Below are 13,614 nucleotides of genomic sequence, written 5' to 3'. Positions count from 1 at the left end.
TGAAAACCTTCCAATTTGTTCCCAAAGGAAAAAAAGCTCAATCTTGCGTGTTCTAGACCCTTAAAATGGTTCACTTTTCCATCAGATAAAATATCGATATTATTTATTTTCTTACAAGCCGCCTGACCTTCTTTTTAAAACCTAAAATCCATATTGTTTACTTCCGTCGTTCATTTCTTTTTCTGATCGACGCTCCAAATCTTTCAACAGTCTGCCGCCAGGGGTTTTTTTGTATTCCGGAAATCCCTCCTCTTCCACTTTTCGTTCACGGTTTCTTTTTGTTTGTCGGCCATTTCCGGTTCTAACTCCACCCCCTACCGGAAGCGGAAGTTAGTCGAAATTGAGGTCCCTGTTTTGACAATGTGACGGTTTTCATTGTCGACATTCGTGCGTGTCCTTCAGCGAGGACAAAAAACCCCCGAGAGACCGAAAAAGGAAATGGCCAGACTGAATGTAAACATTTCAAAGAAGGCTTCGCTACATTCCCAACTTTTCTGTAACGCATTAACGTCTTACTGGAAAGTATACTTCGCAGGGTGTATGGTTGTGTGTTTTTTTATTTTATTTCGCTGTTAGCCTTGTACTTCTTTTTTCGCCTTCGGCTCTGATATTTTGTCGCGTTGTAAAGGACATTTTTTTCTCGACTGACTTCGGCACAGAGGGTGTAATTTTAGATCCGAATAGCTGGGTAAAAATTTTGTGTTGATTTTGCGATTTCGGGAAAATGCAAATTTTTCTTTTGAAAATCGTTTTTTTCCTCCATCCCAGAAAAAGTCAAAGGAGGAGGGCGGGTGTACGCGAGGAGAAAGAGGCAATATTTTTTTATTTTATTACTTTTGGAATTTTCATCCGCAGCGGCGCGTTTTCAAATGTCTTCAGATTATTTTCCCATTTATAAGTATTTGATTTATGTTTCCTTCGCGCAATCTTTTTCACTCTGGATGAGGGCTGCTAACCCTTCGTTCCTTATCTATTCAAATACCTTTTTTCTGCCTCTCTTACCTTCGCTGAGGCGTATATTATTCATTACGATTCTTCCAGAGAGAGAGAGAGAGAGTTCATGTTGTCTTTTAAAGGCTTTAATTCCAGTAGAGCATCCTTGAACATTTACGCCCATAAATATTTGAAATTTATAGAGATCAAGCTGAATATAATTTTTGTGAGTTCTATAGTTGATTAGTTAATGAGATTTGAGTTTTTCTAGAATCCAGCGTCTATAGTTTTAATTAACTACTAAATTTAAAATTCAAAGTGGCAACTATAGTTAGCAAAACAGGGAATTTAGAGAAAAGTCAGGGAATTTGAAAATAAATAAAAAATATCACAAAAAAGGCCGAGAATGAGAAAATTGGCATGAAAAATCGGGGAAAGGTGAGGGAAGAGAATATAATCCTCAAATGTCCGGGAAAAGTTCAGCGAATTTGAAAATAGGCCTAACAAATCAGGAAAAGGTCAGGGAATAAGAAAGTAGTCATACAAAGTCAGGAAATTTTAAAATGGGTCTAAGAGGTCACAGTATTTGAGAGGGAATGAGAAAATAGTCATAAAAAGTCATGAAATTTGAAAATAGGTCTAAAAGGTCCGGGTATTTGAAAATAGAAATTTTTAAAAATTTGCAAATTCTCTGGAAATATCAATTTATCATGAATCTTTTTAGTTAGTTATCTATAGTTCCGAAACATTTAGTTCCGGTTATTTTTAAACTTTCTAATTCCAACTTTGCCAAAAAATAACATAACCTCTATTGACTTAAAAATAATTTTAGTAAATTAACTTATTTATTAATAAAAGTAAAATATCAAATTAAAAGTGGTCTAAACGGGAAAATCTCTAAAGATGGTCAGGGAAAACAGGGGAACGTTTGGGAATTTGATTTAATAAAATATTGTGTCAGCCCTGAAATTGTCCAAACTCTTAAAAGCACCTGAGGCAGTCATAGAAAGACTTGTAATGCCTTTAAACAGGTGACCGGGTTACAATGCGTAGGAGGGTGGTGGCAAGCCCTTCATGCCACGCGAGCCAACACTAAATATTACCGTTAACCCCAACAAGTTTTTATGGAAGGGGAAACCGAAGATCTCGAGGGAAAACCCCTTAAACCAGTGGGGAGAGAACTGGCAAACTCAACGCGGAGGGAGTGGTTCTGATTTTTCACCCAGTGCCACAAGCTGGGATCGAGCCCGGCTTCTCTTGCTGCGAGGCGAAAGTGCTAACCACACCGCCACCCCACCCATATTCTCTGTTAACCAGAATATATTCTTGTCGAGTAAGAATGGTGGGGACCAGAGGACCCAACAACGGAAGAGTAATGAAGGATAACCCTAGTCGGACGCGGAAGGATTGGGAAGCTATAGACCTTATTATACATGGAATGGAAAACCGATAATCGATGTAGCCCGACGTGGTCAATACGTTGTCATCGAGAGCCCTTTTGTCACTCCTGAACTCCTTCCATATCCTCCAGCAGCTGCTGGCATCGAATATCTGTTCAAAAGCGGCTTCTTTCTATTCATGGAAAATGGACTTGTGTCGTTACTTGTGAAAGATAGTTTAACCTCAGACCACTAACATACAACGGGACTCGTTACGTTATTTTATGCTCGCTTAAAGAAATTATCCTAGTAGAAACGCGAGTAGATTTTTTAAAAGGTGCGTGATGCGACATCTGCTGTCAATTTCTTTAAGCTTTGAAGGTACTTTGGTAAAATAGTTAATATTAAAATATTAATTATTTTACGAACTATTAAGAATAAGAACTTTGAAGGTAATAAATTATTATTTATTTAAATAATTAACTATTTATTACGAGTACTTATATTTAAATAACCAATCAATGAGGGCGCCAAAAAAATATTTCGTGAGGTAACGAATAATTTTAGTGCGGCTTTTCGAGTCCCATTGAATATAAGTGGTCTGAAGATCAGACAGCAAATTACTGCGGAAACACTGTGATAAATGTTCAGGCACCTTAAAATTTTACTTTAAAGGACAAATGATGGCGCCATAAAAATTAATACTTTCAGCGGTATGTTCCCATTTGACCCAAACCCATTCTTCCCAATTCCCACTTTACCCAAAATTCACAAAGTTATTTATTTATGGCATTAAATTAAATTTGAATACATTTGTGGAATTGGAGAAACGCTAAAAATAATCTCGACATTTTCATTCTCCCGGAGTATAAATAATACATTCTTGGTTTAATCTTTAAAAAAGAACAAGTCAAAATAGATTAAAAATTAAATTAAATTTGAATACATTTCTATTGTATGTTTAATCTTTAAAAAAAAGCCAAAATAGATTTAAAAATTAAATTAAATTTGAATACATTTCTATTGTATGTTTAATCTCTAAAAAAACAAGTTAAAATAGATTAAAAATTAAATTAGATTTGAATACATTTGTATAGCATGTTTAATCTTTTTAAAAAAAAACAAGTTTTTTTAAGTTTCATATATTTAGATGTTAAAGTAGTAGGTTTATCGCAGTTGGTGTTCTGGTTAACATAAAATGGGTTAGAATCGTATGATGTGTTTTTATATCTTTTTGGGATAAATAGATTTGGGTGAAATAGACTTGGGAGAAATGTGTTTGGGTCAAATGGGATTGGGTAAAAAGTAGTTTGGGAGAAATGATTTTGGGTGATATTGAACTAAATCCTTTCAGCGTGGGATTACTACGAGGGGTAAGACACTCTGTGAACTCGGTGTACACTGCCGTACCTTTGACAGTACTAAATGGAACTCGCGAACTCTTGAAAATATGTACCTTTAACAGTGCTAAATGCACGAACTCGGTGTACAGATTATCTGAGACTGTCTTACCCCTCGGATTACTAGTTCCGTTGGATGTAAGTGATATAATGGGCAGACTGCCAATAGCGGCGAAATTACTGTGGTAAATGTTAAGGCACCTTCAAAGTTTACATTAACGGAAAAATGATGGCGCCACCAAACTTTATCGTAAGGCGAATACTTTTAGCGTGGCGTTTCCAGTCCCGTTCAATGTAAGTAGTCTGACGTTTAAAGATCTTTACCACGGTCTTCAACTTTTAAGTATATTTCTAGCTTGGTGAGTTTCGCGAATCAAGTGTCGTCGGAGCAGTGGCTAGGTCCACGAACGCCTCTTAATGAACCCCGCTTCTTGATTACCTCCGTAAAGCGAGGGCGATACGAGTAGGAGGCGAGCTTTTTTTTGGGGGGGGGATCCGTTGTTTGCGCCTATATCTTTAATCGCTTTCCTCTAGTTCTCTCCCCAGTAGATGGAAGCCATTGTTTCGCCTCATTTCGTATCTTTAATTAGGTTATTCGTTAAGGACGACACGGCCTCCCCCTGACGGCGGCTTCCGCGAGCGAACTGCAACCCCCTCTCGTTGAATAATTCACCCTTTTAAGTTTCTTTTTACGACACTCGGCGTGGTTGTATAAAGTTGGAAGCTCGACCCCAAATCGAATTTTTCAAAACCAATAAACTGCGGAATGACGACGTAATAAGTTAGCTCTTTCCCATCCGCATACGGATCAGTGTAAGAGTTAAGGAGGGCTAAATTTTAATTAATTACGTCATTTGGCGCCCAACCTTTTTATTAGTGGGCTATCCCCCCATTTTCTTCCTCTCTCAATTCCGGCAATTACGCTAATGTAACTTCTTTGCTCTTGGATTAAAAGTAGAGTGTGTGCTGCTTAATTACACGTGTATTTTTCAGACTTTCTTTTGACCCTTTTCTTGAAGTCCGAAAAAGGGACGTTTACTTGATTGACTTTCGTGTATCTCGAGAGTCCTCTGGTGAAGGGATTGGTTAATGTAAAAGTTTCTTCTTATCCTTGTATATTTGGACTTGTTCAGGAGCACTTTCAAAATTGTTTCGTGCAATAGTATGGCGAATAAATTTAATATTATAATGTATGATAATATCCTAAGTAAAAATTTAATTTGTAAATTGAACCATGGAATATTTAGCATTCTGATAAGTCCTACATTATGGCGTATAATTATATTATAATCAACCTAACAAGCGTAAGAATTATATTTGTAAATTGAGCCATGTAATAAAATGCTAATAAGTTCGATATTATGGCATCTAATAATAAAAGTGACATCGCAGGTTATTTATTATGTTACTTATAAATTATAATATTTACAGTCCTATTTTATAGTATGTTGAACTGTAAGAAATTGACCCAAAAATGTCTCCGAAGTATTCGTATTAGAATTTTTATTTTTCCATAAAGAATCCGAAAATATTTTCTTCATAATGGTGATATACGCCGCTTCAAAAAGATTATTTCTCTATGATTTATACCTCCTTTATTAATATCCTGAATGCTCCAGTTTCATCCGCTCCCAGACTACGATCTGTTTTAATAAGTTACTTCTGCGTTCCCATCCGCATCGTTGAGAAACATATTATCAGAAGTTTATAATATACCTCTTACGATAGAAGTATACACCTAACTAATTAAAATTAATCCTGTATCATAGCAGACTCGAGGCCACTGGGGCACCCAGGGGGAGGTTCAAATAAAGTTTCAAGTTACAATTTACAATTAAGATTGGTATTTTCAGCGTTTTTAGAGATATTTTTGAACGACTTCGATTTTGCAACTCTCTAACGTCGCGGACATTCATACGTTCTCCAAAGCGACGCCACTGACATATTAACACATTTCGGTAAATTTCATCAAGTTTGGGTAAATTGTAACAATTTTTGGTAAAATAAGGAAAAAAATTCATTTTTGTTTTAAGTGGTGAAAAACATTTTCGGTTTCCATGGTAAATCGAACGGGTAGTGCAACGTCTCCTTTTGGGAAATTTCATATTTCATATAGGTCGACATTACGGCCGACTTTGAACAAAATCGACCATAAACACCTCGGGTACTCTCCTTGTTAGTCATTGAAGAGTTTTAGTATTTCATCTCGAACTATTTTTACTTCCGACACGCCTTTTGAAAAATCACTAACAGTCTGAATACTTCTCTCTGAGAATATATCATATACTTCTGAAATTAGGTATTTTACGCCACAGATCTTTGAAAATAATAATTCTTCTACTTTATTTTTTCCCTTCGCATTTATCTTCGGGAGTCTCTTCTTAGAACAGCTTCAATTTCTAAATATAGATGGCGCGCTTTATAAATGTTTCTGTCTTCTGCCATATATCGACGCTGCTACGTTTTTCCCTAATAAGTTTTTTTTGTAACTTCCTTTTTCCCCTAGCACCCTTAAGCGAGTGACCGAATGTATCGCAATCGCGCCTCCCGTTAGAAAATATGATTGAAACTGCCGGGTGTTCGTTGAGGCGAAAGTTTACCAGGGGCCATCTTATTTGTGGCTAAGAAAGAAATAGTAAAAAAAGTAAACTGGCAGGGATGTGTTTACGACATCTCGTAATTCACATTTACGTCTCAGTAACGATGTCGCGGACAATTTTAAAGCTATAGAGTATCCCTCCCCGAGAGTCTATTTTCGATTCCGACACAACACCGAAAGGTCATTTTGCCTAACTTCAGTTTGGACTCTCGATAACATATTTTAGACATTACGGAAAAAAAACTTCTACTTTATCGAAGAAAATAACTTTTAAGTTCGATCCCCAAATCAGGATTATTTTATAGAAAGGTGACCGCACTTGCCAATGTCTGCAAAGCGCAACTCGTTCGTCACAAGGTAGTCAGCACCATAAGATTATCAAGGCTTCCTTAATTTGAATTGTTCATAAGGGCCCATGTATTCAGCACTAGACAGGCGTGGGAGCAATCAAAATTAGGATCTACGCTACCTGGAGGAGAAAAAGAGCAAGTCATCCCAAATCCCTCTCACCCTTACCATCTATACTACCTCTTACCCCTACCATCTATACTACCTCTTGTCATCTACGAAACAGTTTCAAGTAGCATGTATTGCGGGATTTGTGCTTAAGTTTCGGTTTTGCACCACTAGGTGGATTAATTTAGCAAGTTTGGCCAGTCATTAGCCTAAAGTTAAAATCCCATTCGTTTCAAAATCATGGGGGGGGGGGCTTGATAGTCTTATGTCGGCACCTATAAGATGAACGAAGTATTTAGAAGATAAGATACCCAATGATGATCGAATAAATGATGCGCCATCTACTGAATTTTATAAATTTAATATATTTTGTAACTTATGTTTAAATATTAGGATAATATTACTAATAATAGCGATGATAAAAATAATGGTACCATAATTTTTTATAATTTATTATCTGTAGTTTGGGGTATCAGTGTATATGGCGGAAAACAATTCGGTAATATATTTTACCAGGTATGAAACTGACGAATGAGTTACCAAAAAAACCGGGAGTGCGCTGACCTTTCTACATAGAGATCCTGCCCAAATGAAGAAGGACTTTTGGAACTTTCGAAATCGGTACAGCGGAACGAAACCGCGAAACGTATAAAACTTCACGTTTCTGCCTCGTCTAAAAAACTCTCTTTTTTTGGGGTGCAAAGAGGTGTTCCGGTTATGGGTACGATTTGGTTTATACGGTTTTCGATTTGACCCTTTTCGTCAGCGCAGTAATTTCGTCTTTCCCTCGACCCGCGTCCGTTTGAAACGGGGGAAAACACGCCATCTAGCGAGACGTCGAATCGGTGTTTCTCCAACCACCAAAATTTACTATGTATTGGTTGAGAAAATAAGCGTGGTTGTTCTTTTCTAAAGTCTGAATTACGACTCAACTCGTAATGTCTTCCTGTTTTTCCCACCCCCGAATATAAGGCAGACATCACCCTTGTTTATTTAGGGTGAACCTCGGATTTGTAAATCTTCCGATATCCATCCGCGGTCTATAGCGGATCCCGCCAATAACCGGAAGTGTCGCCAGAAAGGACAAGCCATTTTAGCCGAAATTCGGCGAAGCCGTTCCCCAATACACTCCGGGTTATTCCTTTATCCGCTCCTCTTTGATGTATACTTGCCGTTAGTTTCGCCTCTCCGCCGCTAGGGGGAGTAGTTTACGACAAACATTATTTACGTCGTCTTCGTTCTCCCGCGCGCCGCCTCTTCATGGGGAAAGTCTCTCCGCTACGATTGACTCTCCCGCCCCCCCCCTCGCCCCCCTCCGCATGTCGCGGCATTGAATACGCTTCATTAAGGGTCCACATTCACTTGTAAAAGCGCCATCTAGCGGACTGGCTTTTAACCAGAGACGCTCGACTTCCTCTCTCTATCCTTAATGCTTGCGCATTCTCATTTTCGCTTTCTCCGCACGCTCTATTCCCCGGAATTTCGTTGTTTGGCAGCAGTCATCCACGTATAATGTACCATCATTTTAAAACTGCGCCGGGAAACAACCTGTTAGGCGTAAAATGGCCGCCACTTTACTCAGTTACAACCTTAGTTAAGGCACAGGACACTTATATCGAACGGGACTCGTAATGTTCTTATAGCCTGTCGTAGAGAAATTTACCTCATGCAAACGCGTATTTGGTTTTTAAAAAGTCGTGTGATGCGACATCTGTTGTCAATTTCTATAAGCTTTGAAGGTGCATCATCAATTAATAATAAGTTATATTATAAATATTTTTTGAATTGTTACGAATAAGAGCTTTGAAGGCTCTTATTAAAATAATATTTATTTAAAATAGGAAATATTTTACGAATTATTACGAATAGTTATATTTAAAATGCAACTTAAAAGTTTACATTAACGGACAAATGATGGCGTTAATGAAATTTTTTAGTGTGGTGCTATCTTTTTTTTATAGTGGCGGTACGAGTCCCGTTAGACGTAAGTGGTTCCACAAAAGAGCAAAATTTTATTGGAGAAATCGTTTTTAAATAATACGCAGTTTACTTTAAAATTTACCCGAATTAAGGTAATACCAAAAACCTTAGTACCCTTCTATAAGTTTCGTCTACATTATACAACATTTGTGGATCAACTTGTTCAACCATTTTTTATTCGCTCAAATAATTGCACAATGTGAAGTAGGAAAATTAGCCAACTTTTGTTGCAACGACACAAATATTACTACACGGTTATCCTTAGTTGAAAAGACAAGTGTTTAAAAGTTGAAGAGCAAGCGCTCTTAAATATGAAAGCTTTCCTAAAAGTAATAATTTCATAATATTTGAGATCATTACAACACTATACTCAGTTGCAATCTTAACCTTCCAAAGGTTGCAACAGAGTATTTTTTTACCTACTTCTTGTTTAATTGTAGGTAAAATAAAAAGAACATTAATTATTTTATTTTTTATTTCTTAAAAATTGAATTTACACGAATCAAATCTTTTCCTACATAAAAATGCGCGCTCTATATCCCTCGAGAACTCCCGTTTTACTTCAAATTATTTTACACTTATAAAGTTAAGACACTCAAAAAGTCATTTCTAAGAAATGAAAACGGAATAAAAGCTTTTATATTTCTTTTTTTTAAGTAAAATTGAATTAGTAAAAACATTAGGCACCCCTGAAAAAAGGAATCAACCTTAAATAACGTCGAAACGACATCGGTAATGCCCAGAAATTTGTACTTAATCCAATAAGAAATTTCTCCAAGGCACCAAAGGACATCTCCTAGAAGATTCTTTTTTTTTCTTACGGCGCGTGCGTAATTTCTCGTAATGAAATTAGGCGCCGCCGTATCTTAGCGAAAGATCCAAACGGCCCCGATAAAAAATAAAGGAAGGCTGAAAGTAGTAGCTATCTCTGGTAAGGCTGTCTCGGCCCATTTACGTCCCTCCCACCACCATCGTCCATGGTAAATGAAGTCGAAAGTCAATTAGGGTCACTCGAATGGTCAGTTGTCCAGTCAGCGACTTTGGGGCGCCGTCGTAATCAGACTGTTCATTTGACCTCTACCAAGGTCATTCGTGCATGGCAAAGAAGGCTACTGTCGGGATATATATCTGTTTTTCTTGGACGCGCCGGTCAACTGAAAAAAAGGAGCGTTATCGGATCTCCGGACGTCGAGGTCATCCTCGGGGTCGTATGAAAAAAGGGTTAAGCTGGAGGCGCCCGTTTCCCACTCCGCGGACGCCATTACTAGGGAATTGTATCTCGTACGGGGGAATTCGTCATGGCGTCGTCCGTGTTATAGAGCCCGTTGAAACGCCCCCTACCGGATATGAGAGGAAACGCGCGGGAAATGTAAGAAGCCATTTTGTACAAATAGATTCGTCCAGATATATATCAGATATTTTTTTTGCTTCTACGTGCTTTCCGAGCCCGTCGCGTTTCCGTTCTTTGCAATTTCATAGCGCCTATTCCCCTATACGAAGAAAGTAGCGTTCACACTGTACAAATTTTAAATCCAATTAATTTAGCCACCAATTTTGTCCGACCAATTTGGAGTTAAATAAGCAGAATGAACAGCGAACGTTGGTTCACATTTTGTGGGACCAAAAAGCAACTGTTTTCGGGTAGGTGCCCGATTTAACTAATGAAATTGAGTCACTAAGGCACGAACTTTGAATCTTTTGAGCCGTTGTCTGCTTCGTATAAAATACTGTTATTCTTGAAATAGCAGGTAACGCCTTTGGTTTTTGTCTAAATGACTAATTATTTTAAAAGGCTTAAACTGATTTCTAAATTTCATACAGGAAGTTGTATAACAGAGGGAATAGAAAAACCAAAATAATCCCATTGAAGAACCCAGAACATAAGTCCTCCTGTGGCCAATTTGTGTATTATTGAGAACCACCATAATTGTACATGAACAAATAATTGGCGTTAAAAAAATCACTTCGTGTGAACTACGAGCAACAAACACAGCACCCCACGCAAGGAGAACGCGACCCGTCAAAAGTCGTGCATTGTCTTGCGTACAGTTTTCATTGGTTAGACGCTTTAACGCCTGCTGCCGTCGGAAGGGGAAAATTCGAAAAGGGTCTTTTCCCCCAGCCAGTAAAACGGTCAGCGTAAAGGCTCGTCCAATGGAATGTGTACACAACACCGCGTTAGCGTGTTTAAAGACTGGCTGCGTTCTCCTTGCGTTTGTTGCTCCTAGGTGTGAACGTTACTTAAGGCTTCCATTTTAGAAGTATGAAGTTGCTGCGTGAGGGGTAACTTAACACGAGTAAGAAGATATGACGCCGCGTACGCTTTTCACGACTTGTTTATTCGACGTAACGCAATATAAAAAATAAGGTTTTGTTTTTGCTATACGTTTTCCCGAAGATTTTATTTCAATCCTGGAAATATTTTTCTTACATCGTTTCGTTGTTGTTTTTATTTTACAGACGACTGGAGCAAAACCAGATTACGCAGGTTCCACCGCAAGCCTTCGTGGCCTTTAAAAGACTCCGCAGGATGTAAGTATAAGGACTACTATACCTTTATTCCCGAGGATTTTACTTTTGAAGAACCGTTCCACTCTTGTTCGGGCCGAAGATAACCTATCAATGATTAGTAAAACCAGAAGTATATAAAATCTATTATACGAGAAAAGTATCCAAGGGTGCCCAAATAGGTATTTTTGAGATCTCGACCTTGACAATGAGGATTTCAACCTTTAAAATGGTGGGGTAGCGGAGTGGCTAGCACTTTCACCTCGCAGCAAGAGGAGCCAGGTTCGATTCCAGCTTGTGGTACTGGATGAAAACTCGGAACAACTCCTTCCGCGTTGAGTTTGCCAGTTATCTCTCCAATGGTTAAAGGGTTTTTTCCCCGAGCTCTTCGGTTTTCCCTTCCACAAAAACCTGTTGGGGTTAACGGTAATAGTGAGTGTAGGGAGCTGTTGGATCGCCTGGCATTAAGGGCTTACCACCACCCTCCTACGCGTTATAACCCGGGCCTGAATTAATGGCTTGAAAGTCGCTCGATGACTTAGGCCTAAGGTGGTTCCTTGGGTATTAGCGTAGCTGATTATTATATTGATTATTATGATCTGGACGTTCAAAACGTTATCTTTACCCCTAAATTGGTTTATTTGGAAAATGTTCTAAAATCTTTAAATGAAAAATAAATACTATAAAGAAGGTGAATTCGACCTTGAAAATACTGATCTTGACCTTCAAAATTTCAATATTTTAAATTGGAAAATAGGCCACCCCTGATCTAGGCCTTTAAAGTAGGTTCCAATTAATAAACGAGAATTACCCTCCAAACCGCGGAAAAATACAACGAACTTCGGTGAAAAATCTACCACGTGTATTACTTTGCCCGACGTTGTTAAATGTACAAATTACATACCATAGGAATATTTTCTTATTTATTAACCATATTTTCCCGATACAATAGTTTTAAAAAGTCTTTATATGATATCTTTGGCCCTGAACTATTTTTATGGAAATCTGTAAAGGTACGTTCCAAGCGAATAACAGTACGAAACGGATACTTCTCTCTTGTATATACTTTTGATATTAAGTATAAGTGATTGGTTTCTATTTTCTAAATATAAAAAACGTCTGTTAAAGATATATAGTACATTTTTATCTTAGGGAATTCGAGATAGCTCATACGATTGATTACCCTGTCCGTCTTAAATAATTTCCTCTACCCAACATACCGTTTTTAATTATTTTGACCTCCTAGACAACCAGGGCCCCCTGTGTGTAAATGTTCGAACTATATTTTTTATTAGCGTATTTTTTTTCTCCAGAGCTAACCTAAAAAAACCTACCGTTTCTCGTTCCCCTATCCGCACCCTCAAATATGGCCTCTAAAAATCTCTCCGTCGACGTCGGTTGAAGGTTATAACCGCGAACGAGTGTGGCAATTGGCCACTCGCTCTCTGACTTCTAGAATGAGAGATTAATCCAACGTATATAAAATTGATAGTTATTTATTCGCTCCATTTGCCGGTGGTGCAGGGTCCCTTTAAGAGCGGCCTCTAGCGGAAATAGAGGACTCTGGTCGCCCGAGAAATCCTCGGCGATTGGTCACGGTCGTTCTCCGATGGGACTTCCACCACCTCCAGGGTGCTTGGCCGCGTACGAACCGTAAATCTTCATTTTCTAGAACCCCGACACCGGATTGACTTTATTGGGGGGATATACGTGGGTATTGCCTCCCCGCAAATTGATTGCCTTCGTCACGGCAACTATTAAATTTTATTGGAGCTCGGGGGGCAGAATGGAATATGTTAAGTTTATCTTCAATTGTTATTTATGCGCTTCATTTTTCTGTCAGTGTACATCAGTTTCCTTTTTGGACCACGCCCACTTTCCGCGCGCCATCTATGGGAGATTCCAACCGTTCTCGTTTAATGACTGCACTATTTATTCCCTCAATTATTTATGGTTCAACGGTATAAATGATTGATTTATCAATGGGATTCGTTTTTATTTAATTGTACATCTAATTTCGTTTTGACTTTTGAGTCACGCCCTCCAACCACGCGCCATCTATGATAAATTCCAATAGTTGGGATTTTTAGATTGATGGCTGTACTAACTGTTAATGGCTGAACTATAGAAAGGATTGATTTGTCAATGATACTCTTTTTTTCTTTAATTGTACATCTAATTTCTTTTTAAACCACGCCCACTTTCTGTGCGCCATCTATGGGAAAATCCAAATTAAATATTATTTATTTTCAACTGTTTATGATTGAACGGTAGAAAGGGTTGGAATATTAATGAGGCAAGCTTTTCTTTAATTGTACAACTATTTTCTTTTCGGAAAACGCCTTTCTACCGCGTGCCA

General features: G+C 38.1%; 1 protein-coding gene across 4 annotated transcripts in view; it reads left to right on the top strand.

Annotated features, from left to right (window-relative positions):
* Positions 1-13,614, top strand: part of sli (slit guidance ligand) — a 214,907-nt gene that overhangs the window by 143,798 nt on the left and 57,495 nt on the right. For all 4 annotated transcript variants that reach the window (XM_090173981.1, XM_090173980.1, XM_090173982.1 and 1 more), the window contains exon 10: positions 11,208-11,279. In XM_090173981.1, the coding sequence (XP_090030107.1) occupies positions 11,208-11,279 (72 nt within the window). The remainder of the gene's footprint in view (positions 1-11,207; positions 11,280-13,614) is intronic.

Source organism: Leiobunum rupestre, chromosome 4 (genome assembly GCF_980474605.1).
Source record: "Leiobunum rupestre chromosome 4, qqLeiRupe1.1.hap1, whole genome shotgun sequence".
NCBI lineage: Eukaryota > Metazoa > Arthropoda > Arachnida > Opiliones > Sclerosomatidae > Leiobunum > Leiobunum rupestre.
This window is presented reverse-complemented; position numbering and strand designations above follow the sequence as displayed.